The following is a 26,988-nucleotide window of genomic DNA, read 5'->3' as shown; positions in this document are numbered from 1 at the left end:
TCGTGAACCATGATACTTCTCATCCTATTGTCACCCTTTAGTTGGCTGTCGGTATCCTGAACAGAAATAAAATAATAATCGCTTGTTAATTTATGAAGATCATAAAATATGAAGGAGGAGGAGGAGGGAGCAGGGGGAGGACGGGGAGGAGGGGGGGAGGGGCAGAGGAGGAGGGGGGAAGAGGAGGAGGAGGGGGGGAGGGAGGGGGGGGAGGGGAGAGAGGGGGGGGAGGGGGCGGGGGGGTAGGAGGAGGGGGGAGAGGGTGGAGGGGGAGGGGAGGAGGAGGGGGGTAGGAGGAGGGGGAGGAGAGGAGGAGGGGGGGTAGGAGGAGGGGGGAGGGGAGGAGGAGGGGGGGGGGAGGAGGGGGGAGGAGGGGAAGGGACGAGAAGGGGGTGAGACGCTCCGTAAGCATAGCGGTGGCAGTCGATTGCAAGCACTGAGCACGCTTCACGACCATCTTGATGAACACCGCGCGATGGAATCCGGCTTGTGACGAAGCCTTTTGAAGGCGAGGGTCACGCTAGGGGCTGCGAGGTGGCCAGATGGCGCCACGTGGAGCAGGTTCGTGACACTCTCCTTGACGCGCCTCGCCTTCGTCTCCGTGACGCTCCCTGCGGTAGCGACGCTGAGACGACGTCGTGGGCAGCAGGGGGCAGTGCAGCGACATCCGTGGCTGTCCCTGCGCTGTGATAGGCTTACGACGTCTGTCGACGCGTCCCATCTTCACAACTCGCGCTTGTCAGCGTGGCGATGTACGGTCAAATAACTCATATAAACCGCACGGCATCGAGTGGTCTCTCCCCGTGTACGTATTTATGTGCATACCTGTACTGCATACCTGTGTTGAACTTCTTTTGCACCCTACATAGCCAATCGTTCTAATCGGAGGTGCTTGGAGTCGAGGGGTGTGTTGACAATAATAGTAACAACAAGAACTGTGATTTAAACTTGTAGCATGCCGCACAGTAAGTTGCTCGCTCTTGTGCAGAGAGGACGACTTCAGAGGCGCCAGGAGGGAGGATCTACAAACAAGGAGTGGGATAGGCCGCAGTCAGACAGCGAGGAACCAGCACCATCAACGATTGCTCCAAGCTCTGCGCTCCTCCTCTACATAGAAAAGTGGCGTTGGGAATTTTTTTTATGGGAGGTAAATAAATTATGGGAGCACCCGGATGAAAATTCACGTGTGGGAGGAAGGGAGAGTGAGAAGTGTTCACGCAGAGCTCCCGGCCGTACGTCTATACACTTTATTTTCTTCACCAGGGTTTACACCCACCACAATTAACCAAGATGAAGTAGTATCGGGAAGAGCCCTCAACGTAAAAATCTAACGTAATTACATTTCTGTCCATCTGAATAACATTTATACACACATCAATGATGCAGATACACCAATTTTATTTGTATGTGTTACAGAGCTATCTTGAAAGCATTCGCAAATCACAAGTGTCTGATTTTGGGAGGAGACTTAAAATGCACGCTCGTTGTACTCGACTGCACTTGTACTGAGCAGTGCAAACGCGATGTCTTGAACACCTTGTGGGATGTGCTCTGCACGTAGAGTCTGGTAGCCGTGTGGCAGACGCAACATCCAAAGCAGCAAGGTTTCACCTTTACAAGAACCATAGCTGACAGAACACTGTCACAGTCAAGGATTGACAGTTTATACATCTCAAAAAGACCTTGAAAATAGTGCAGTGTCATTCGGGATGTACCACTGACATCAACTTAAACTTATCCAAGTGAAGATTAGAGGAGTCCCAAGTGGATTGCCACACTTGCATTTTAATAATGCCCTTTTAGAAGACACCACCTTCACTAATCTCTTGGGGATCTTCTGGGTGGAGTAGCACGGAAAAAAAGTTTACGATTGAAAACCAAAGCGGTGCAAGGATGCAGGAACGGTTGAGAACCACTGCCTTAGTGTGACCCTCGCTTTCAAAAGGCTTGCTCATGAGCCAGGTTCTGTCGCGCAGTGTTCATGAAGATGATCGTGAAGTGTGCTCAGTGCTTGCACTGATCTGCCAAGGCTAGGCTTACGGAGTTTTTACTTTTCAGGGTTTTATAAAGCTTAACCAGTGACCATCATTATCTTGCCATTTAGGATATAGACAGCCAGCTTGAGGCTCAAAATACGTTGCGAAGTGTTGTGGTTCACTTTACACAGACACAACGCCTACATAGCAACTGTTCAAAAGCAGAGCCACGTTGCACTCTAAAAATTTCAAACATATCACATGACATGCTTCAGGCTGTTCTCCGACAATGACAAATGTAGATAAATGTCACGATTATTTGATACTAGAACAATTTTTTGACAGCTATTCACATCGAGTGCATTTTTGAGATGCCCTTGAATTGCCAGACTTATTTTGATGTACATGATCGTGATTATTGCTGTGTTTTTTTTTTCTGTGCTGTCTCATTGCATTCGATAGCACCATTAAATGCAAATATTTCAAGTGCGGTTTTCTGGGTGGGGCTGCGTACTGAGCAATGTTCCCTTATCGAGCGTTCGCAAGGCACTGCCACAGGCATCTTCAGGGGTGTGCCACTCGCAGCTCAACCGGTGAAGCCGCCCTTGGATGACGTGGCTGTGAGAAAAACAATGTACTCGTTAAACACGCATGCACAATCGTCTCCGATACAACTGTAAAAATAACAAGAGCGTTAATTAAAACTGTTAGTTGGTTGAAGTCGGGTCAGTGATGGATGATGATGTCAATCCGCTGATGGGTAATGACCTCCCCGCAAGCCGTGAGGGTTGTGGCGATAATTTGACCATACTTCACCACGCTGGCCACTGCGGGTTTGGTGAAAGGCGGCATAATGATCGACGTAGGAACATATTGCAGTACAATCTTAATTTGGAGCTTTCGTGACTGCAGGGATTACTCTTTGGTTCTTTCGGTAAAGTCACGTATAAAGATAAAATAATAAATTAAATAATAGCATACTACGACGTTTCGATTGCAACACAAGCAATTATCATCAGGTATAAAAGAAATAGCAACAAAAATCTAACCAGAAAACTATAGACAGACATATAAGCAGACAGATATCACAAAGATACACATAAAGAGAACACTTATCGGCACAAAGAGAGAGATCGTCTCTGTGACGAGGCCTTAAATAGAGAGAGGGGGGCGGGGGCGGAGAGAGGGAGGGGGCAAAGAAAAAATTTGCATGTCAATGGGTAGGACAACGCGTGGTACGGTACGCAAGCTTGAAAATTAGGAGAACGGGAGAGAGACACACTAAAATTGATTAATCAACCAGGCTATGCGTTAATTGTGTGTTGACCGACTCTCTGTGTTGCATTACATTACATTTCGATATTTTGCTAGGTTATTTAATTTTAGTGTGTCTCTCTCCCGTTCTCCTAATATTCAAGCTTGCGTACCGTACCACGCGTTGTCCTACCCATTGACATGCTAATTTATTCTTTGCCCCCTCCCTCTCTCCGCCCCCGCCCCCCTCTCTCTATTTAAGGCCTCGTCACAGAGACGATCTCTCTCTTTTTGCCGATGCGTGTTCTTTCTCTGTGTATCTTTGTGATATCTGTCTGCTTATATGTCTGTCTATAGTTTTCTGGTTAGATTATTGTTGCGATTTCTTTTATACCTAATGATGATTGTTTGTGTTGCAATCGAAACGTCGTAGTATGCTATTATTTAATTTATTATTTTATCTTTATACAGTACGTGACTTTACCAAAAGAACCAAAGAGTATATTGCAGTACAGTACAACAACGGTTGTGTGAGCAGTCTCCGCTGCCCAATGACGATTCCCAGCTTGGCGGCAGCAGAGCCACCTCGTGCAGACGGAGGAAGCGTTACAGGCGGCTTCACGAACACCGATATCTCGACCTGGCCCTCCTACCGCAAGGCCTCGAGCCTGGTGGTGCAGCGCGAGGGAAGGCGATGCTGCCTCGTGTTTAATCTGCACCGGGTGCTCCACCGCCAGCACTTATTCTCTAGCAATTTAGTTTTTATTCGAATGATTTTATTTTTTGTTCTTTCGAGGCGAATGTCGAGTTTTATATTGGACTCCACGGTGGCTAGGCGTTAACCACCTCGCTCGATATAAAGTACGTCGTGGGCTCGATCCCGAACCCCTGACGCCTGCTGGATATTTGCAGTTTGCGTGTCTCTCTCTCCCCATGGTCGTGTCAATGTTTCTCCAGGTCCTCCGGGGTTTTCCTCCACATTTAGAATAAACAACACGCGTTTTGAGGATTTGGCTGCTGCAAAAAAAAAATACCACGTGATAAGCCACGTCGCCTCTGAAAAAGAGCTGTATAGCTCAGTGGGCCTTACCTGGTAAATTAAAACATAGTTTAGTTTAAATGAATTATTTGAACATCTACAGTGCACATTGTTTCAAGCTGAGCCATGTGTTGCACGTTTAAACTATCACACAAATCACACAAGCTTCAGAAGCTGTTCAAGGACAACGCAAAATTCATAAATATGGCGTCAAAGTTAATCGAGACACTCTACAAACGCAGACATTAACCATTCAGATGGCGTGACATTTCAAGAAGTCTCTCTGACATTTTTTGAGATGCCGTAAAATTGGCAGACTCTTTTTTAGTATACTGGGTTGTGCCTCTTTGCTGTGTTTTTAATATCTGCGCTGTGTGACTGCATTCGAGAGATATGCAGTAATAGTCATTTATAGCGCCATGACCTGTCAAAACTTCAAGTGCGGTTTTCTGGATCGGTCTTAATGCTGAGAAATGTTCCCCTCTCGAGTGTCCGCAAGGCGCTGCCTCAGGCATCTTCAGGGGAGCGCCACTCGCAGCTCGACCGGTGTCGCCGCCCTTGAACGACACGCGGCTGTGAGTCGATGAACAATGGGCGCGTTAAACATGCACACACATTTGTCTGTGATAAGACTCTAACTAAAAATTAACAAGAGCACAAATTAACAATGCGGGCGTTGATGTTGCGCGAGCAGTGAACGATGTTAGCCTTGGCAAGACGTTGATCTTAGGTAGCCCGATTGGCCGTGCAATGCACGAACCACTGCACCACTGCTCCACCCCGCAGGTTGAAAATTTACATGCAATAATCGGGATTGGGAATTTCGTAATCTTTCAATTGTAAATATGTCGACGTGAAGGTTTTCAAGTAATGGAGTAATTTTGTTTAAGTTGTACGCAATACAACATCGAGTTGCTCGAGATACATGCACTCGATCGCAGTGAACAAAGCAGTAGAGTTCACTTAAAGGTGCTGAGGACGAGTACACGTGCCTCAGCTTTGCCTACAGTATATCAATACACCGAGCACAATTTTACATCAAAGACGATCTTCTGGATAGCACATTCACAAAATGTAATAATTCGTAGTTTGAGTATCACACGGCGGTCCAGCAACTTCAGAAGGTCTTTGTGCTGTTCGCCTGTTGGCGTTGAGGCACGGCGTTAAAGAAGGCCGTCTCTGGTGTGTACCAATCACTTTGAAGACAATGCATCATATTATCATAGCCATGTTTGTTTGTATTTTCACCAGAAGTATCGTGTGTGCAAAAGGTTTCCATTTAGTGTTTGGAAATCTTAACACAATTCCTATTTTAAATTTCGATTTAAAGCTTTCGTGACTGCAGGGATTCATCTTCTTGGTTCTGTTGGGGCCGCTGGTCCCCGAAGTCCCTCCGTGCTCCGTGCCTATGGCAGGGGCTCCGCCGTGCGCCGACCCCTCGCTGCTCTGCGAGCAGCTGCTGCCGTCGCTGGGCTCATCGCCCGACGGCTCCCCTCCCTGGTCCGTCCCTCCGCGAGCTCGTGTGAGAGGCATAGCTCACCGCCCGCTCTCGTTCACCTGTAAACGCTGCGCTGTCTCTCCACCAACCACGCGCTCTAAACGGGGGTCAGGGGGTTGGAGGGCGAATGACGCTGCCCTCACACCGCGCGAGTCCCTACGGCGATAGACGGAGCGAGTACCTGTGGACGCACCGACCCCTTCCCCCACGCTACGAGCGCACACACTTGCACACACGCGACACCCACTCGTGCGCCGCTCTTCGCAGCGCTCCCACGTGGCGAGCCGCTTTGCACACAGCACCACACGCGTTTCCACTTCTCAACGAGATCACACGGGGACACGGTCGGCTATTAATGATTTATTGTGTGCTACCTGGGACTTTGTTGTTAAATCAGTACATATCGACGAGGCTGGCCTATCCTACTACCCCTGGACCTATTCCCTATTTATCAGCTTACGATACCCTTTCACCTTGCTACTCACGGTTCAAAGTATTCGGCGTCCTGTGGCTTTTCCTCGATGCTCGTCTGGACACGTCACGCGGACGTCCGGAGGGCAGAGCTGGGAGCTGACTTGAACGCGGGCCTCTTGAAGCGCAGGGAGATCACTCTATCTTGCTACGATCCCTTTTATCCTCTCTCCCAGACTCCCCGAACACTCTTCGCTCATGCGCGGCGCATATGCTAATCAATGTGCTGCGTGTTCGGCGTTAATTCTAATTAATCCCTTTCTCATGCATGGCGCCGTGCTCCTGTTGAGCATTATGCAGCGGCGTCCATCACCACGGCCTGCTGTGGGTGTTAAGCGCGGCGCCTCCGCATGTCTCCCCCACCTGCCCCATTAATTGCGCACTATGCGTCCGAGTCGCCTCTCTGATTATTTGCTATTCCCGCCCTATCCTTTAACTTCCCTAACGATGGCACCTACGCACTCGAGCCCGCTTTGGCATGCTAATCTATGCCGCCCCGTCCCTCCTCTGCCTGTCTCGTCGACCCGTGGGGGTGTGTGTGGGGGGATGCGTTTCAACCGCGATGGCCGAATGCCCTTCGCCGCGACCATACCATCTTAAGGCCGGTCGCAGCGCCGCGGTGCAACGTAGCGTCGAGGGAGGTCGTCCAATTCCCTGGTCGCCGGAAACCGTGAAAGTTAATCCCGATAAGGGTTTCTCGGATAAAAACCGGTCGGTCAGGTGACCTCCCCTCGGAGCTCTATGGGGGGGGGGGGGGGAATGCGTGCGGGTGTGTTCATGTGAGGTGAGGTGAGGGGGACGCGGGGTCGGCTCCGTCGCTTGGTGGTGGCGAGGTCGCAGATGGGGCGCCTGCCGAACGGCTTCGTGGCGGCGGCATCACAGTTCTTTCGGTAAAGTCACGCAGAAGGGAAGTAATAAAATAATAAAAATAAAACACAACAAAATAAAATAATTCTCACGACGTTTCGGCCACAACGCAAGCAGCCGCCCTCAGGTGGCTCAGGTGAGGGCGGCTGCTTGCGTTGTGGCCGAAACGTCGTGAGAATTATTTTATTTTGTTGTGTTTTATTTTTATTATTTTTTTATTATCATTGTTATGCAAGTCCAAGTCGAGTTGCAAGTCATCAAATTCATGACTCGAGTCTGACTCGAGTCCAAGTCACATGACTCGAGTCCACACCTCTGACAATAGGTCCTGGATGGACCAGGCACCTACATTAGCAATGAATAGCTACACAACAAGAGAATGAACTATTGTGTTAAATAAGGTCACTTCGTGTACTCACCATACTGCAGCCTAAATGTACAGTGCTGCATAAAACACTGAACTGTTGATGAAATACTTCTTCATCCTTGCTCTCAAGATCGCGTTAAAGTTACATGGGCACAAGTCTGGCTCGACTTATCAAACTACAAATAACCTTCACAATAATGCAAGTAACAGGCTTCATTGTTAACTAGGCCTCATATTCATCATAATTTAACAACATTATAAAGGCATTTCCAGCATTATAACGACAATCCTAACATTATAACAGCATTCCCAGTATTATAAGAACATAAACGAACTTACAGAGAATGCTTCTTAAAGTCCCACAATGAACAGATGCACGTCTTCACTGGGACGCTACACTTGTTCCTCAATTTGGTACTCTGTGTAATGGCTGACACCTTCCTCGTGGCTTAGAGAACCTTACATCGGAACTTCCTGGTCACATGACCAAACTCAACACCATATCAGGAAGTTCCTGCATAAACACGCACCAATATCTGCCGTGGGTTAGAACATTTAGTATATCAGTAAGTGAGCGAGTGAGTGATTATGTAGGTGAGTGAGTAGGTGAGTGTGAGGCTGAGTGTCTATATCACCCTTTATCTCCCCATGCCCAGTCATGCCCGTCTACCCTGCAGGCTTTATCTATTTTCTGCTTTCCATACGCGGGGTGCATTAGTGGCGGGACCCTACGGATGCAATTCTCAACTTTATAAGTATAAATTATCGTTGCTGTTGTCATATGCACACGATATGCAGTAAGCGGTATCCCTAGAATGTACAAAGCATCTTTTATTTCAGGAAAAAAATATGAAATTATAAATATGCAGAAGAAAATATTTCACCTTCATGTGTTGAGTTTAATTTTGACACTCGCATGACAAAACTTCTGCCTTTTAAAAAGCAAAAAATGCTGGATCCTTTATATATTTGTTTGTTATCTCATTTCTTTCTTGTTCTAATATTGTTCCATAGCGACTCGCCAATACCTTCCTACGAGGTGGACCATTCAGCAATGGCTCTTACAAACAAGTTGCCAATAATTAAACTAATACGGAAACTTCTCTGCTTACAAACGAGTGAGGTTTCCAGAGGTCTGTTCGTAAGTCGATTTGTTCGTAAGCCAACTTTACTCCTGTCGATTCCAAACATGTTGTACGGTGTGTGCACTAAACATGGGGGAACGGCTTTTAAAGTTGTATAATCTCTTTTGTATAATCTCTTGTAGATGTACCATATTGTCAGGTTTATTGGAAGAGTAATCATTATAAGATATATGTTTTCAGTCAGATGAGTCGAGGTCAAAGTGCCATGTTGGCGAGGTGATGTAAAATACCTCGCCTGGTATACAGGAGGTCGTGGCTTTGATCCCGACCTTGACACCTGCTGTATATTTGGTGTTTACATGTTCTCTTTCTGCTCAGAGCATTTGGCTGCTGTGAATGTCCACATAATAAGCCACTTCGTTGGGCTATCATATGTGGCCAGGTCGCTTCTGAAAAAGAGCTATAGAGTATAACCCAGTAGACCTTATCTGGTAAAATAAGTAAGTCATTTTCGGTGTCGTTTTTGGAATTTGGAAAATGACATTCGCGCTACTACCCTTGTGAATGACAACCGAGGATGGTGAGCGTCGACTTTGCAGTAGACAGAGCAGTGATGGTGACAGCACCCGCAGTTGTGGAACCTCTGAAAATAAATGGCAATCACTGCCACAAGGCCACCTCACTGCCCCAAAACATGGGTCAATCCATCTTTATTCTACTTGGCAATATTGCCTTCACTAAAGTTATAATCGGCGCATGTTACAGCAGGAAGGAGACGGTACTGGGGGAATACAAAAACAATAGTTGAAAAAAAACCTGTCACGACCTCAGCGGCTAACACCGAATGGGCAAAATTAATTGAAACCATATTCAATTAATATATAGCATGAAAAATATATACATCATAAATAAATAAATGTACAGAAACAGTTAAAAACAATCAAATTGGGTGCGAGTGGTGGGCGAGTTGTCTTTGTAGGGACGACATTTTCTACCATTGAGTGATTTTGTGCTTCCTAACGGATAAAATTTGATTTGGCGCAAGCTGAGCTGAAGTTGTTTTTGGCCCCTATGCAAGTTGACCACGCGTTGTACAACTGTAGTGCTGACAAATGAAGACACTCACTACGTGGTTGGAGGCAACTCGTTTATTAACACATCCTTATGTTGTAAATGTCGGGCTATGAAATTTTGATAAAAATAATAAAAATTAAATGAAGATTAAAAAACGAACAAATTTAGGAAATTATGCTAATTTATACATTATGCGCATAAATTATGATACTCTTGGAGATAATCGTTTCGTTTTATGCAAATCCGTGCGATTATGTTGATGTGGGCAGTCATGATAATTGGCTTAGCTTCGCTGCCCAGATTCGTATCAATCGGGATAAAACGATTATTCTCGCTTAAACATGTATTGGTTATATCTTAGTGTGATATGTTATGTTAGGTCTCCAAATTCATATCTCAACGCAGGATACAGTTCTAATAAATAAGATAGTTATGCATGAACATAGGAAAGAAACACTCAAGCACTTCTGTGTTAAGCAATTTTAATTCTGAACAAAAACATGACACTCTAATATGCGAACTCTCATGCTTGGAATTCTCCACGGTACCATCGGGGAAATTTTCTTTCCGCGAGCAGTATAGATAACCATCAAGGATTTCGTTGTTTCACTTTGGCAACCGCACATATCATTAATTCCACCGTGTAACGAGCATAGACGACGATAGGGAGAGTTCTTAAAACAGGCATGCAACGATATTCATATGAAAGGCAATATGCAAATTATTATATCCTGAAGGCAAAGTATATGCCAATTAACTCATTGTCAAGATTATGCAATGAACGAAAACGAATGACTAAAATACTTCTAACAATCGTATTCATGTAACTCGATGGGCAGCAACTGCTTTTCACGATCAGTTGATATTTAACGCACCACCTTAGCATGGCGAACCTTTCCATAACACAAAGATAACTTTTTGGAACAATCTTATTCGTCCCGATATGCGTGTTGTGTGCATGTGTCTTTTTTGATCAATTCTTCGCGTAAAGTAGACGCCGAGGTTGGGAATTCCTTGTACCAAAATTTAGTTTGTTCCCTGCGGAGCAGTGAGTGTGTGAGGGTGGGCGTGTCATACGAACGGCTACGGAGAATTTCCCTCTCGCTCGGGCGTGGCTGCAGTGAGCCGGCGGCTTTCTTTCTCCGCAGCTAGATGAGCTGTCGTCGGCACGATGTTGTCCTTGAAGAGGCTCGGTCGCTCGAAGCTCGGTGGCGCCCGGTGCTTGGTGCTGCTCGTTCACTCGTACGATGGTGGGCTGGCTCCCGTGCTCTATGGCCGTTTGCAGCTGTTTGTCCGCAGCTGGATGACGAGTCGGCACGATGCTCGCCGTCGTGGTGCGCGATGATTCCGTCGTCGGATAGCGCGCGCAGCTCATCCGCTGCTGGATGTCTTGGTTCCCAGCGGGTGCTGGTCGATGTGTGTGTGTATTAAACACACGGCGCATTCGATGGCGCTCTCCTCTTTCTCACGGGCGGCCGGTCAGGCTTTTTCCACTGCCCCATTCTCTCTCCTTGCTTTCGCCTTTGGCATGCAGCTGACAGCTTCACACGGGCACCCGCTGGTGCCTCTCCCGCCCTCACTTCAGGGCTGCGCTGGCTCAGGTTCTTTCACGAGAGTGATAGCCGGAATTTCGCAAGCTTCACTCGCACTTAACGACACATCGTCACTGCGTTCTGCGAGAAACGGCACCCATGGTCGGTGTCCGGTGCCTGCTCCCTCGCGGCGGCACCGCAAGCCTGAGCAAGGCTGAAACCAGACTGAACTACGTGATGTGCGTTTGTGCTTAAACCAAAAACGTGAAACCCCCTCCCCTCTCTGCGCGTCTCTTGCGGAAAAAAAAACAGATGCCCTCCGCGGCCTCTCCCCACGGCCTCTCCCCGCGCTCCCTCTGAGTGCTTGTCATCTCGAGACCCCTTCATACGTATTTATGGCTGGCATGTGTTTGTGCCGAACCGTTGGAAGACAAAGGTGGTCGGGGAGGCTTTGGTTCCATGGGATACATATTATGTGGTCCTGTGTGTTAGATTTATTCCTTGTATCTCTTATGAGTTACCCCCGGTCTTAATATATCGTGGTTATTATTCGGTTCAAGTTTAATCAATATTCGTAATGCTCCTCGTTATGTCATTATTTTTAGGGTTTTGCCAAGATTCGTTATGAGTCTGTATCCAGGGATTCGTGTTTTATTTTGAGTTATATTTCGATGCTGGGGAATAGTTTTAGTTTGGACTTAAGTTTTTCGTGATGGCAGGGCTCATGTATTTGGTTAATTTGGTGAGGTTACATAGATAGAAATATACAATATAAAATATATGTGGTGAATACGTGTAAAATAAGGGAATTAATAATAAAGCCACTATTGTAGACTGCAGTCTTATCACGTTGATTTGTTCTTTTTGCTGAGTTTCAAACTTTTACCGTTAAAGAAAACGCGAGTTGTAACGTTGTTTATCTCTGCTCTGAGCGTGTGTGTTTTTCTCTGGCCCCGCATATTTATTGTGAATTTCCAGAATGTTTTGGGAAGGTCGGGGTTATATAGGCCCTTTGTCAATCTGGATATTTCCAGATAGTCTCTAACCTTCTTTGCCCTGAAGTTTGTTGTTCAATGGCATTTTACGACCTCCAGGTGCTTGGTGTGGCTTGTGAGGGGTAGAGTTGAGAGTTTTGGGGGTATCTGTTTTATATATATCCTATCATTAATCAAACTATTTTTGGCCGAATTATTCTTAATATGAATTTGGAAAAAGGGACATAAATACAACATTCATATAGAGACTATTACAGAACTGGTTCTATAATTGGTGTAGACGTATCTATCACTATGTAACCCTCTATACACGAGGCTATTGGTGATTCCCGACCTGACCACGTAACCCGACCACCGAGCGTTACCACTAAATCGACCTTTGACTCTCTCTGCACTTCCCTTTAATTTTCTCCCACGTGGCCTTGCCCCGCCATCTGGCTGCGCCCTCCTTCTGGCACTTCCCCAAAGGCTCGCTCCCTTAACGACTCGAATGATGCCCCCTCTGGCGTTCGTGTGCCGTACCCATGTGGGTAGCAACGTCACTCTAACCCCCTAGTGGCGGGCATACCGTCATTACACTACCAACCCCCCCCCCCCCCCCCCCCCTTTTACAAAAGACAGCCGACTACGGCTGTACCCAACCTCCAATAACAACATGAAAAGTGACCGAACATAACCCTGTGGCACTAGGACTTGTCCCTCAAGTGAACATTAATGCCACTTTAAGCAGCTCGTTTTAGAGCGGGTCCTCGTCACTGGGCCTCCATGGACCGGTGGAAGTGGTCCTGACGGTTTTTGCCTCTTCGGAGTAGGAGAATGAGAAGACGTTGGAGGAAGTCCGCCCCTTGCATGTGAAACCAGTCGCTCCACGGTCCCTAAGCGCTAGCATCCTGTGAGCAGATAGTCAGTAGAAGCCTGAGGAACAACGTCCGCTAGTCCTTGGCCTGGCTCACCGGGTGTACCTGACACGCAGCCCTTGATTAGTGGAGATGACACGACACTGTCAGGCGCATAAAAATGGTTTCAGTCATGACGAATGCATGAACCAGGGCCTGCGACTGATCTGAATGCGTACACTCTGCGGGCTTGCTACCTCAATGATTGTGACGGGACCCTACCAGGGCTTGTACAGTTTTGGAGACATTTACACCGGAACTTGGGGGCAGTGGAGCTAAGCCTTATCACCCGTCTTCCATTTAGCCCCGGGTTCCCGGAGAGCAACCAGGCATTCATTTGCGGCTTGCCCCTGGCCTGAATTCCCCCAAGAGGCCTCCCTAGCCTCTGACAAGCGCTTGAGGTTAAGGCGCATGGGGTCGGCCAGTTTACTTATCCCCAGGTCTGGGTTCAATTGAACGTCGATGGGTGGATCATACTCCCTCCCATACGTAAGAAAAAATGGGGAGAAGCTGGTGGATGCGTGTGAGGCCAAGCTGTGCGCCGCAAGAACACCAGGAATGTGCAGGTCCCAGTCAGACTGATCTTCAGTGACCTGGTGACTGGATGTTAGAGTCCTGTGTAAGCGTTCCACCATGCCATCAGTCTGTGGGTGATAGGGTGAGGTGCTGACTTTTTTTGCGAAAGGTACTCGACACCCACTAATAAATATTTATTACCCCGCGGGGTGGTGGGAAATGGACCGAGTATGTCGAGTGCCACGAGCTCATTGACACGGGACACGCTGATTGATTTCAAGGGGGACAAGCCGTTTTCGGCGGAGGTTTCTGGCATCCCCTCAACACATCTTGTACGTCTCCCGGCATGCCCGGCCCAAAAAAATGTAGGCGGAACATAGACGAGGTCTTTTGGACACCAAGATGCATTACGCGTTCATGCGTCCGCCATCTCAGTTTACCCCGCTAGACGGTTGGAACCACTATGTTGTACTGTTGCAACTCTGTGTCCCATTTCATCAAAAGGCCCCCTGAAATTATCACCGAAGACCATACTCGTCGGTTCCTATCCACCTCAGAGTTGTTAATACGGCGTCTAATTTTAATGAGCGAGGCGTCCTCCACCTGGAGTCGCCCCCACACAGCGTTAGAGAGGCCGAGCGTACAATCCCGCATGTCTGGCACGTCTATGTGCGCAGCATCAGCTGCAGCGACGACAGTCCGTGGCGGTACTGTATTGGCGGGCTTGCATCACCCCGTGTCTGAAATGCACACACACCTGTCACTGGGTGGCAATCGTGATGAGGCGTCAGCATTTGTGTGGTGGACACCCTTTCTATAGGATACAACGAACGAATAGATCTGAAGAACTTCGAGCCAGTGGGAGAGTTGACCCGATGGCTGTTTGACACGCAGCGCGTACTGCAAAGCCGCATAGTCCGAGCGCACAGTGAATTTACGTCCATAAAGGTACGGACGGGCCTGCTGTATAAAAAATACTATGGCAAGCAATTCTCGGCGTGGAACGAAGTAGCACTTTTCCGCAGGAGACAGCACTCTACTGCCGTAAGCAATCATCCTTTCGACGCCGTCCTCAACCTTCGATAATACAGTCCTATGTCGGTGTTACTGGCGTCTGTGTCAAGAATGAAGGGAAAAGAAAAATCGGGGTACCGAAGGGAAGGCGCGTTGGCCAGGCTGCCATCGAAACGACATATATCGGACCACGTTCGTGAACACAAGGCAGATCTGAAACACGGTTGGACCAATACATCGGCCGTTGCCGATCATTGTTTTAATGCTGTGGGGTCACACGAAATTTATTTTTCCAAGACGGTGGTACTCTGCAAACCTACCGGCTACCTTCAGAGATTTGTTCATGAAGCAATCCAGATATATAAACACAGACACAATTTCAACCGAGATGATGGGTACAAACTGAGCAATCATTGGAAGGACGTTATTAACCAGGTAAAGTCTTAACTAACTGTGATATTTCCATCCTGCCTGCCTATGTCAGCTGTTATTTCATGCTATTCTCTCACTTTAACATAGCCACTTCCGTGCACAGTTAAATGCTAATTCCTCACATTAACATCATATTAATCTCTCACATTATCATAGCTACTTCCGTGCCAAGTTACATGCTAATTTCTCACTTTAACATCATGCTAATCTCTTACATTAACATAGCCACTTCCGTACCCAGTTACATGCTGATTTCTCACATTAGCATCACTAGACCCAGCCACTCCTTTATAACCCTTGGGCTACACCCATTTCAAACCTTTAAAACAGTCTGCATCAGCAGCAGGCCATGCTTTCCCCCCTGATGACGGACGCTTGTGTTGCGCCCGAAACGTCGTGATTTATTATATTTTACTGGTAGTACATGTTATGTATATCGGTTATTGTAAAATTTCAATCACAATTCCTATGATCACTCTTTAAAAAACTTATAGCTTTATTTTGGTGATTTCGAAAAGGAGTTTGGTTTAGCCATATTTGTTTGTTGTAGTACAGAGTTAAACTGATAACGTTTATCAAAATTGTCTTATGGTTGTTATTGATTTTTGCACACCGCATTGATATACGGTGCTTTTTCTGGAAAATGTTTTGCTGTTTTTGCTGTTTTTTGCTGGTTGTGCATAGTCACTTTAAGATGTTTCTCGTTCATGTTTTTGTTAATGGCGATTGCACCCGATTCAAGAGCCGAGTGGCTCACAGAGCTATACCAAATAAATTAAATGAAATGTTTTCCTTCCTCCACTTCGATTAGCACGGTTGGCTACGTACGATGTGAAATAAGTTAAACACATATACATATATACACGTCTCATATTTACATTGATTGTGGTAGCTCTTGAAATATTGAGGGTGTTTTTTTTTACCGAATTCGAAAACATGGCTCTTCTTGTCATTTTTTGTTTCCCGGGTCTCTCGTGGCAGCTTGAGAGTTGAGGAGGGCCAAGCCACTAACGACAAAACATGCCCAAATCTGCCGGCCGGGTCGTCCTTTAAAAAAAGCTTCGAAGCTCAGTGGGCTCTCGTCAGGGAAGTAAACTTCGATTCTATTATTTTTAAGTGTGTGTGAGAGTGGTTTGGTGGGAGGGTGGATAAGTGAGTGGGTGTGTTAGTGGGCGAGTGAGTGAGTGTGTAATTGTAGTGGTTATCTCGCTGCGCTACGAACCTGGAGACCCGAGTTCGATTCCCAACACCAGAGACGATTATCTGAACTGGTCCTGGGCCTCCGCTAGGTCAGCTAAGCCTCAAGTGAGTACCTGGTGTGGTGTGTAAAACATCACCACTAGGGAGACAAAGCAGCAGAACGTGGTGCTGGCCTACCTCTTGTGTGTCGTGCCGGCCTTCATAGTTGCTCGCTAACAGCAGTTGCCCCAACAATCTGTTCATGATATTTCTGGGAGATCTTAATATTTGTGTATTAGTGGTATGCTTTGATGATATTTGCCGGCCGAAATGCCGTTGTAAAAAAGCTTCTTAGCTCAATGGGCTCTACTCGGGGAAGTAAACTTCTGGTTCACCTGGAAAACCTTGAAGAGCAGCAATCGGGCTTGGTTTAGCTGCCAAGATGTCTGTGCATCGCACCACACTATGCCTCAACACGCTAGAGCTGGTGTGATGAGTATAGTCCGGACCACTTGGGAAGGGGAGGGGGATGTAGAAAACGGATGGAGGACGCGTCTAGAATAGCCGTACATGTGAATATGAAACAATGCAGGTGCAATAGGTGGTGGGTGCGGCTGTGAATTGGTCGGAATGGGAATCCCCAATCTCGCACAAGGTGAGAGTGAGAGACGGTGACATCGCCAGCAGTGGGTGATGGAGGCAGTTAGAGTTGGTGATAGATTCACACTTCTAGCAAAATTCTCAAGATTCCAGGATGGGTCATGGGAGTCGACAGATAAATTCCACAATGACAGTCAAGAAAATCGATGCATTTCGGTAACATATGGATATGGAATTATAGAACATGATGAGATTTCTAAAACTGTACTAACTATTTATTTCAATTCACCAGGTAATCTGTTACGTGTTATGTGGCTCTTTTTCAGAAGCGACCTGCCTATCACAAATGATAGCTAAATGAAGTGGCTTATGTGGACATGTATTGCAGCCAAATATTCGAAACGTGTGATTCTATATGTGGATGGGAAAACTGAAGACCCCAGATAAAAAGCCACAGGACTGAAGGGAGAGAGAATGAGACACATACAAACTTTCAATACAATGCAGGCGTCAGGCGAGGGAGATAACATCTCCGAGCCACCGTGGCACCCAATTTATTGCTCTGTCTTACCATAGACAACAACTTGTGAGCTGAGTTGTTGAAGGATGAGTTTATCTCTCGATAAATATCTCATGAACCAGCCATCACAGCTGAGCCTCACTGATTTATATTAACAACAACACTAATTTCTTGAAATGTATATATATATTTTAAAGAGTAGATTCCTTTGAAACATTTTGTTCATGTAAAGGTTTGTACAGTAGCCGTATTCACCTTTAGGCTGCTGTTCGTGCACCTAGGGGCACGGGTTCACATTCCAGGCAGTGTCTCGTGATGTCAGTGACGACAATGATTAAAAAAAAAAGTATTTTACTTCCTTCTACACCGTCGCTATAAGAGAGAGGTCCTGGTTCAGCGTCTCTTAGAGACACACAGCGAGTGATCCCAGCGAAGCCAAGGGTCATAGTGAGCACGACTCTTAGTGAGAATATGGAAAGAGAACTGTGCTGCTCAATCTGCCTGGAGGCGTTCATCTGCCCCTCCACGCTGAGCTGCGGACACTCGTTCTGCCTGCGGTGCCTGGAGGCCGCCTGGGAGACGGCGAGCAGCTTCAGCTGCCCGCAGTGCCGAGCGACCTTCCCTGTGCGACCCCAGCTGAGGAGGAACGTGGCCCTCGCCAACCTGGCGGAGCAGCTCAGAGTTGGAGACGGGATGGCCACTGCTGTCGTGTGTGACATCTGCAGTGATGGTCAAACTCCTGCAGTGCAGACCTGCATGAGATGTGAGATGTCCTTCTGTGCGATGCACTTGATGGCTCACTTGGTGAATACCAGGCTGAGAGACCACATCCTGGTTGCTCCCATCGGGAACCTGGAGGAGCGACGGTGCCGGCAGCACAGACAGGAGCTCATTCTTTACTGTGAACAGGATGAGAGCCCGGTCTGCACAGTCTGCACCATCGCTGGGGAACATAGAGGGCATGAGGTCATTCCAGTGGAAAATGCACAACGGACAAAACAGGTGAGATATTAATCGCTGTTGTAATCCAATATCCCTCAGTGTGACTGCAGCATTCTGTGTGTGTATTGTTCAGATAGAGAGTGTCTATTTCATCATTTAGATTTGCATATTATTAGGTAACTCCTATTGTGTCAGCATTGTGATGGTCAATCAAATCACTTTGGGCAACACGGATTGTAAAACTAGCACACGGTCGACAGCAGAGACACGGACGATGGCAATGTTGATTTTAATGAATAGCAAAGCAGGGTGTTCAATGGTTTAGTTAGAAAACCAAGCACTTTGTGACATGGCTGGCAAATATGTAAAATACACTTGGCATTATAAGATACGTACTTGTGAGTAGCAATGATGGGTAAAGACAAATGTGGACTAACGCAAGATAGTTCAAACGTGAGACGGCTTTAAAGTGCACTGACCGTGAACTTAAAAGAGGCAAATCAGAAGCCATTCCAGTGGGAGAGACAGGTCGTCAGGCACGGGTTGGCGTCTAAAATGCCACCCTGCCTCGAACATAGGCGCCGTGTATTTGTATTCCGTGACAGAATAGTGGATTGTAGTTGAGCGCTGTCACAATGACGCTTGGCCAACTACAAGAGCGTTTAGCCTACGAGGCTTTTATTGGCAGGTGAAATGGGGCAAGAGAGTGCGGGACTAAGGCCACACAGCCAGCAGACTGGGCGGGACTTGGCGTGGGCAGTTTCACGTTCACAGCGCTTAATCCTGCCAGTGTCAGGCCCTGTCAGGGGCAATCAAATGGGGGACAGCTTAAGTCAAACAGCCCAATGAAGGATATTCAAGTCAATAATCATCAACATGACTATGGATGTGTTTGTTGTTTCTGTTGTCGTTGTTGCTGCTGGTAATATTCCTCTATCGTTAGAGTGTTAATATGATTGTGTTAAAATGTACATTATTGTGTTTCCTGCTACTGCCAATGTTATTCTCCGTATTCAATTATGACTGTCGCCTGATGATGCTGGTTGTAATTTGTATTGAAGCAAAACGTCATGGTACTCGAATTGTAATGTTGTGGGTCTACTTTCCAACACACCGGTGGTGCTGAACTAGTAACTAATTGGCACATTTTGTTTACATGACGAACCTTACTAATTGACTTAGTCGGGTTGTGGCGGGTTTAACGACACATTTCTATTTACACGACCTAACCCCAAAAATATATATTTTATGGATAGTATTGTTCGCCAAAGCCGACTTGTTAAACTTAATCTGCATATATTTACTTTTAGCAATATTCTTAAAATTACTATTACCACATACACTGCATTTCTAGAAATGTTTAAACTGTGTTACGAGTGTGCAGTTGTTCCTGCTTTGGGGAGCGGTGGTGTAGTGGTTAGAATGCTGCGATACAAACCTGGTCACATGGCTCTCCCCTCCCCTGAGTCCTGTCCAACTTGTCCCAACACACCCGAGCAGCAGCCCCATCAGCACCAGAGCTGTCTGTACCCTAATACCGCTCTGGCACTCAGCTTGGTTTCCTGTAAGATTTCGGATTTAAGTTTTGGTATTTACTTCACCGTCACGCAAAGTGTGTTCTGTAGATATCTCGGAGGGTTATGGTTATCGGTTTCGCAAGATTCCGTTGTTGAGAAAAACTGGAGAAAACACGAGCGTGGGAGTGGGGACTCCTCAATACACCACGCTGTGATCCAGCCACCTACCTCTGACACGGATGTTGTGCTGCCTCCTGAAGACCACAGCACAATGTGGGAGGTTGGAAGATTCAAAGGGCGATGATTATCGCTGGGCGATCCAGAAAACTGTCCTGCAAGGCTCCGGGTTAAAGACATGGGCCAGTTGATGATGATAATGATGGGAGTACCAAACATTGCGTATTTGTCTACCCCGTGTATAGGAGGCGTTCAGACTCGAGAAGACGGGGAGAGAGAAGAAGAAGACCACGGCAGAATCACGGACACAGCAGCTCAAGGGTGCCTACAAGCGCGTGCAGGTACAGAGAGACACACAGACACGTGCAGGTACAGAGAGACACGTGACACTTTTTTGCTGATTGGCCGTGTTGTGTGGTGGAGGGTTACGACACATTTATAAATAACGCGATCTAACCCAAAAACGTTGATTATGAATAATATTGGTCGCGAAAGCCTACGTGTTAAACAGACACACAGACACGTGTAGATAGAGACAAACACGCAAACAATACGGGTACTTAGACTTTGGCATGAGTGCCATGAATATCCTCACTAAATCTCCTTTCATGCATTTCATTACTCGACGTTCTCAAAAATTGTCACCCGCCTCTTTGTACGGAGCTATGAGACATGGCCGTATCGAAGTCCTTTATGACGTCACATCGCACTGTGTCGTCTTGCATTTCAAGAGCGCTTCATTATATATCTGCGTAGGAGTCTCTGCGTGGGACCAAGGCGCGGATCAGCCGAGAGTTCGAGCGCCGGAGGGAGCAGCTGAAGGAGGAGGAGAGGGAGGCGCTGGAGCGCCTGGAGGAGGAGGGCCGCTCAGTGCTGTCCAGCATCCAGGCGGACATCGCTCGCTACGAGAGCAGAGCACGCGGCCTGGAGCAGGAGATCAACCAGCTGCTCGCCGCCCTCGCGGTGCAGGACCCGCTCTCCTTCCTGCAGGTGGCACCGCCTCCATTCACTCGCCGTGGTGGCTAGGAGATGTTAACTACCTCGCCTGGTGTGCAAGATCACGCGTTTAGAGTATTTTGCTGCTATAAATTTACACGTGATGAGCCACTTTCTTGAGTTATAATTTGTGGCAAGGTTACTTCTGAAGCAAAGCTATATAGCTCAATGGGCCTTACCTGGTAAGGCATATAAACTATGTTTATAGTTTATTCTCATAGCCTTGGTTTATCAGAGGGTTTATCTCCAACCAGCAGAGACGCACCGCCCTGTGAGACGTTGACATTGTTGGCAATCTTATTTCATTGTTTTACTATCTGGGTGCAAGCGGCGGTGTACAGAAATAGACGCGCGTTTGCTTCCGTGTGACATTCAGACCTGGACTTGTCTAGTACAACATTGCCATTTACCTCGCCCGCTATACAGGAGGTCGTGTGTTTGACCCCGACCCTGACGATACCTGCTGTAAATTTAGAATTTGCATTTTTTTCTCTCTCTCCCCATGGTCCCGTAGATTTTTCTCCGGCTCCTCTGATTTTTCTTTCACATTTATAATGAACTTCACACATTCAGTGTATCAGGCAAATACTATCAATTTCCACCTGATGAGCCACTTTGTTTAGCTGTTGATTGCGATAGCCAGGTTGCTTCTGAACACGTTCCTTCGGAGTGGGCAGGTAGGAACTTGGTTGGACAGCGCATTCGTGCACGACAGAAAGCACGCGGTCACGTGACGCACTTCAACCAATCCGGGATCGTAAATGTTTGGGAGGGGCTATGCACGACAGACAAATAATAACTGGTGGGCAGTGTGGAACTGTGGTTCCTCCCTGTAAAAAAGAGCGACATAGCTCAGTGGGATTTACCTGATAAAAAAAATGTAAGTTAAGTTTATTCAGAGTCAAACACACGAGTTGTTGTTGACGTTATTAAACCATTCGTGTAGGTGCTGGACTAGTCCGTCCGTGTTCAGGTAAACTAACCATTCTCAGTGTGCAGGTATTTGTTAATTCCCTGATGTCGCGCTCCACTGTAAATAGCAGGCGACTGTGTGGAGGTGGGGCATCTGTTTATGATGTCAATGTTAATGTGAAATGCGGGTTTGTGTTTTTCAGGATCCCCTGCATGAGAGTCTCAGGTCAGTACCAACCCAGACTCAAACTCGAGCTCTGTCTGCCATCTGGTGGACAAATCAGCAGACGGTCGTGATGTGATTCCTAATAAAGTCCATTGTATGCAGTTTTATCCCATATGGTCAATTGTATCCCATACAGGCAGTCTTCGGGTTACGCACGTAATTTGTTCCTGAGACTCATTCGTAAGTCGAACGGTTCGTAAGTCGAAAAACAATGCACCATATTTAAATGCCGACATGGTTATAAAATGTGTTATGGTTCAATAAAGAGGGAAGCATTGTTAAGCTCATAATAAAGAAGAAATGTTGTACATTTGCATCTAACAATGTAAAATAATACTGTATAGTAAATTAAACTAAATAAAATAACATAAATAGAAAACAAAATGTATGTTCACTTACATTGATGCTGGCCTGTAGTCGGAAGGAGGGCAATTCGTCACCACAACAAACGGGGCACGCATGCACACACAAAGACAAAGACACCCCAACGACAACAATCCCCCGTGTAGCCTTAACAGGCTGTTTGGGGCAAATTCTCTCAGCGAGCAGCGCCTTAGATGGCCGCCACTGTGGCACACGAGGGGTGGGTGGCCAGCGTCACGGCTCGATGCTTTAGTCTCCCCGGTGGCGATGTTCACACACCACACCAGCTCCTGGTGTTGGCCGTGAGCAAGAATCGAACTCGGTCGCCGTTTTCGTAGCGCAGCACACTCACCGCTACACTACCGCTCTCCACACCAATACCAATATCTGCCATTTGCAACTAAGTGATGGTGAGGTCACCACGGCGCCTGTACCAGGCCAGGTGCACTTTGAGGCCACATGAAATGTCGAAGGCTCGCTGACAGGAGGTCTCGGGACAGACCCAGGGGCTTTGGGTTGGCTTTGACTGAGATGACTGGTAGATGAACCAGCTGAACCCCCCGCACTTTCACACACACAATATTCATACACACGCAAACACTCCCAGCACGAGGTCGACTCATTACATCTCGCGGAGGATCACTCCTCTGAACAAAATAGTTATGATGTTCAGTTTGTAAGTATGGGCGTTCGTAAGTCGAGGACTGCTTTATTGTCCATTTGTAAAGAGACATGGACCCTCATTAGACTGAATCTCATGCTGTGTGTGTAGAGTGACATGGACCCTCATTAGAATCTGTATGTGCCCCGTGCTATGAGTGCAGAAGGAGCTCCGTCTCTCAGGAGACTCAGGATGACCCAACCCCTGTCTCCAGCCGCCTGAACCTCGCAAAAGTAATCTCAGTGGGAGGCGTCCAAAGGAATCTCCTGGCTTCCCTATGTAAGTCTCTCTGCTTCACTCACAGCTGCAGCCCCATTCGCTACAAACACAAGGTTAGCACCACGAGGCGGGCCTATGTCGTGCGTTTAAGCCAGGCGAGAGTGCACAGGCACTTGCCAACTTGGGAGGGGGAGACGTGAGGTGGAATCAGCGATAAACGCGGTCACCGAGGTGATAACAAAGAGAGCCTCAGTGTATCAATAGGTGCATCACGCAGCGGGCAAAGTGTGCATTGAGAGCAGCCAGGGGTCGGTAGCCAAAATAACAATAAGAGAATTTTGTTTGATTCCAGTATATAAAAAAGACAACTCTATGTTTCAAAAGCCACCACAATGCATGAGGTGAACAAGAGGCGGTGGTGACCTTGATAAATAACATCACAAAGCGGTCCCTTAAGGAGAGTCGCAGGTTACAGACCCCTGGTCTAGGGAGATCAATCACTATGCAGAGTTTCTGCATTGAATGTCGACAATGGTGACCGTAAGGCACCCTCAGGCGGGCACCCATTCTGTCACGCGGGGTGGAGTGGGGAGCGGAGGAGGGTGACGGTGCTGGCTGCCGAGTTGGACTCAGGGCTGATGTGAGCCAAACACGTTGTGCCCAGCAGGTGTTCTAAACAAGGTACAGTAATACGAATATATTTTACCCTTTCTGGCAATAAAACAGCTGTGTTAAGATGTTAAAACACCAAACTGAAATCGTTTGCAAGGAATCATGTCTGCATTAACCACGTACACTTGTGGTGAACATGCAAACAAAAACATATTATTATATTTTGATACTGGCAAGGGAGGTCCCATGATGTAGCTGCTCACCCCGAGCTCTCAATGTCCTGATAGTGGCATTGTTCTTGTGCTGGTCGCTTTTTGGGCGTTGTCCTCTGGTCTAACGCTGTTTGAGATGAGGCTCTAAAAAAGGCTGTCACTGGTGTGGACCAATCAGTTTCAAAGACAATGCATCATATACTACCAGAGCATTTTTTGGTTTGCATGTTCACCACAAATGTAGTAAATGCAGACACGATTCCTTGCAAAAGGTTTCAGTTTGGTGTTTTAACATCTTAACACAACTGTTTGTTTGCCAGAAAGAGTGAAACCTATTCTTATATTTTGATACTGGCAAGGGAGGTCCCATGAAGGTAGAGCGATTATTATAGGGGCACAACTCTCACAGAGCAGAGTGTGTGGGAGTCAGAGAAGACTGGGATTAAACAACTGAGATACAATGAAGGGCGGGGTGGAGACTGAATGCAATATAATAATCATCACCCAGGCAGCCTTCACAGCCAGTAATTATTATCACCTTGCCGACTTCAAGACGTGCATTAATTATCAATTGCAACTCTAATTGGGCTATTTATTTCTAGATGCTGGACCACAATTTTTAAAATGATGCCCAGAGCTTAGAGAGTGGATGCCACTGTGGCGAGATGTTCACTACTTCGCCTGACATACAAGAGGTCGTGGGTTCGATTACAACCCTACCAATCCCTGCTGTATATTCGGAGTCTGCATCTCTCTCTCTCCTCGTGGTGGTGGCGTGAGTTTTCTCTATGGGTCCTCCGGTTTTTCCCTCTACATTTAGAATCAACATCACACGTTTAGAGCATGATAAGCCATTTCTCGTTGAACTGTCATTTGTGGCCAGGACACTGAGAAAAAATGAACAACGAAATAGCTCAGTGGGCCTTACCTGGTAAAATAAAAATATTTAAAAGTTTTTTAAAATTAATTTATAAAAGGATGCTCAGAGACCCACACTGCAGCAGAGCTGTAAGGAGATGTAGGAGTGACTAGACTCAGTGTAGTCACACACCAAGATGGTGAAGTGCACGCTCCAGTACAAGCACTGTTGTTTACACCACGGTGGCGATGTAGATGTTAACTACCTTGCCTGGTACACAGAATGTCGTCGGCTCAATCTTCACCCTAACACCTGCTGTCTATTTGAAGTCTGCATGTTCTCTCCGTGGTTGAGTGGATATTTCTCCTGGTCCACGAGGTTTTCCGTCCACATTTAGAAAAATGTGTGTAGAGTTAGTTATTGTGTACGTGTACTAGTAATGTATGTGTAGTGGTGATACGCGCTGGGGGTATACGTCGTGTGCCAGCGCGTATGTACGGGTGTGTGTGTGGTGACGCGCGCTGACGGGGAGGAGCAGGCGTCAGCGCGGGTGGGGGTAGTGCTGCTGATTGGCTGTGTGCCGGTGACGCGCTGAGAGGGAGTGATCGGGTGGCAGCGCGGTGTGATTGGTCGATGAGTGGAAACACGCGCTGGGCGAAAACGGATCGTAGAGATAGCGCATGGTGATTGGGTAACTGAGGAGCGGTGCCGACGTTGAGGTCCGCATCCGCTCCGTCTCCCGGGAGGAAGGGATATATAAGGTGATGCACAGAGGAGTAGAGGGAGGAAGTGGAACCATCTAGGAATGAAGACGAAGGTGCAGAGATAGAGCCCGGAGAGGAGAGTAATGGAGAATAAGGGAGAGTAATGTAGAGTAATGGAGAGTAATGTACAAGGTGTAGCCAGAGAGAGAGAAAGGTCTACACGAGCCGAGTAATGCATATGGTGTAGCCAGAGAGAGTGTAAGGTCTACACGAGCCGAGTAATGCATACGGTGTAGCCAGAGAGAGTATAAGGTCTACACGAGATAGGTACTGAAGAGTGTGTAGCCGGAGATGTAAGGTCTACACGAGACGGGTACTGAAGAGTGTGTAGCCAGATGTGTAAAGTCTACACGAGACGAGTGAAGAGTGTAGCGGAGGCGTAAGGTCTACACGAGACGAGTAAAGGGTGTAGCCGAGGCGCAGAGTCTACACGAGACGAGAGAAGAGTGTAGCCGAGGCGCGGAGTCTACACGAGGCACAGAGAGCCAGCAGCACAGAGTCTACGGGAGTTGAGAGAAGTGTGGAGCGGAGAGAAGAGGTCGCGAGTTGTACCGTTGTATGGTGACCGTACTGTGAAGAAGAGAGGCCACGCGTTGTATCGTTCAAGTCAAGATTTAATAAAAGAAGTGTGTTCCCGTCAAAGGAGTTTCCTGCCGTCATTTCCAATACTTCATTTGGCGTCAGAAGTGAAACGGGCTTCCAAGTATGGAGACAAGGAAGACCCGTAGGACCCACGGGATTGACCGCGAGGAAAACCTGGACGACTCGGGGCCGCTGGTGGTGGGGGGTGAGGAGGACGACTTGCCCACGCTACAGGATCCGTCGACGGCGCCGGGCGAGCGACCGGGAACCGAGGCCGTGCTTCGTGAGGCGCACTCCCGACTGGCGGAGCTGCTGCTCGCCGCCGCGTCCATCTTGGCGGAGATCAGCTCGTCGGGAGGAGCGGGGATGGTGGGGGACATTTTACAAGGTCGCCCCGCAGATTCCCGCCAAAGCGAATGGGGGATTCCCACCATTGCACCTGGGCCTACTTTTGGCGGGAACGGCGAGCGCCACGTGGTGGTGGGGTCCCAAGCGCGCGCATCCACGTCATCGGCGCGTGAGGGGGTCCGCCATTTTACGTCTACCGCTGGAGCCGCCATCTTACACACCGACGGAGAGGCGGAGAGGAACCACGAGGCGGATGACTTCATTTTTCAGCAGCGTCTGCCCA

The 26,988-nt window shown here is 47.5% G+C and overlaps 1 protein-coding gene across 2 annotated transcripts in view; it reads left to right on the top strand.

Annotated features, from left to right (window-relative positions):
* The window catches only part of LOC144733113 (E3 ubiquitin/ISG15 ligase TRIM25-like), a 128,060-nt gene that overhangs the window by 93,080 nt on the left and 7,992 nt on the right, over positions 1–26,988 (top strand). The window contains exons 1-5 of one of the 2 annotated variants that reach the window (XM_078614877.1): positions 17,679–18,317; positions 20,197–20,292; positions 20,708–20,941; positions 22,063–22,085; positions 23,273–23,388. In XM_078614877.1, the coding sequence (XP_078471003.1) occupies positions 17,787–18,317; positions 20,197–20,292; positions 20,708–20,941; positions 22,063–22,085; positions 23,273–23,388 (1,000 nt within the window). In that variant the 5' untranslated portion in view covers positions 17,679–17,786. Of the gene's footprint in view, positions 1–17,678; positions 18,318–20,196; positions 20,293–20,707; positions 20,942–22,062; positions 22,086–23,272; positions 23,389–26,988 lie in introns of those variants that run through there. The other variant, XM_078614876.1, reaches the window with a different exon arrangement.

The sequence above is a fragment of the Lampetra planeri genome, chromosome 45 (genome assembly GCF_965212315.1).
Source record: "Lampetra planeri chromosome 45, kcLamPlan1.2.h2, whole genome shotgun sequence".
Classification (NCBI taxonomy): domain Eukaryota; kingdom Metazoa; phylum Chordata; class Hyperoartia; order Petromyzontiformes; family Petromyzontidae; genus Lampetra; species Lampetra planeri.
The sequence above is the reverse complement of the archived record's forward strand: the minus strand, read 5'-3'. Positions and strand labels throughout refer to the sequence as shown.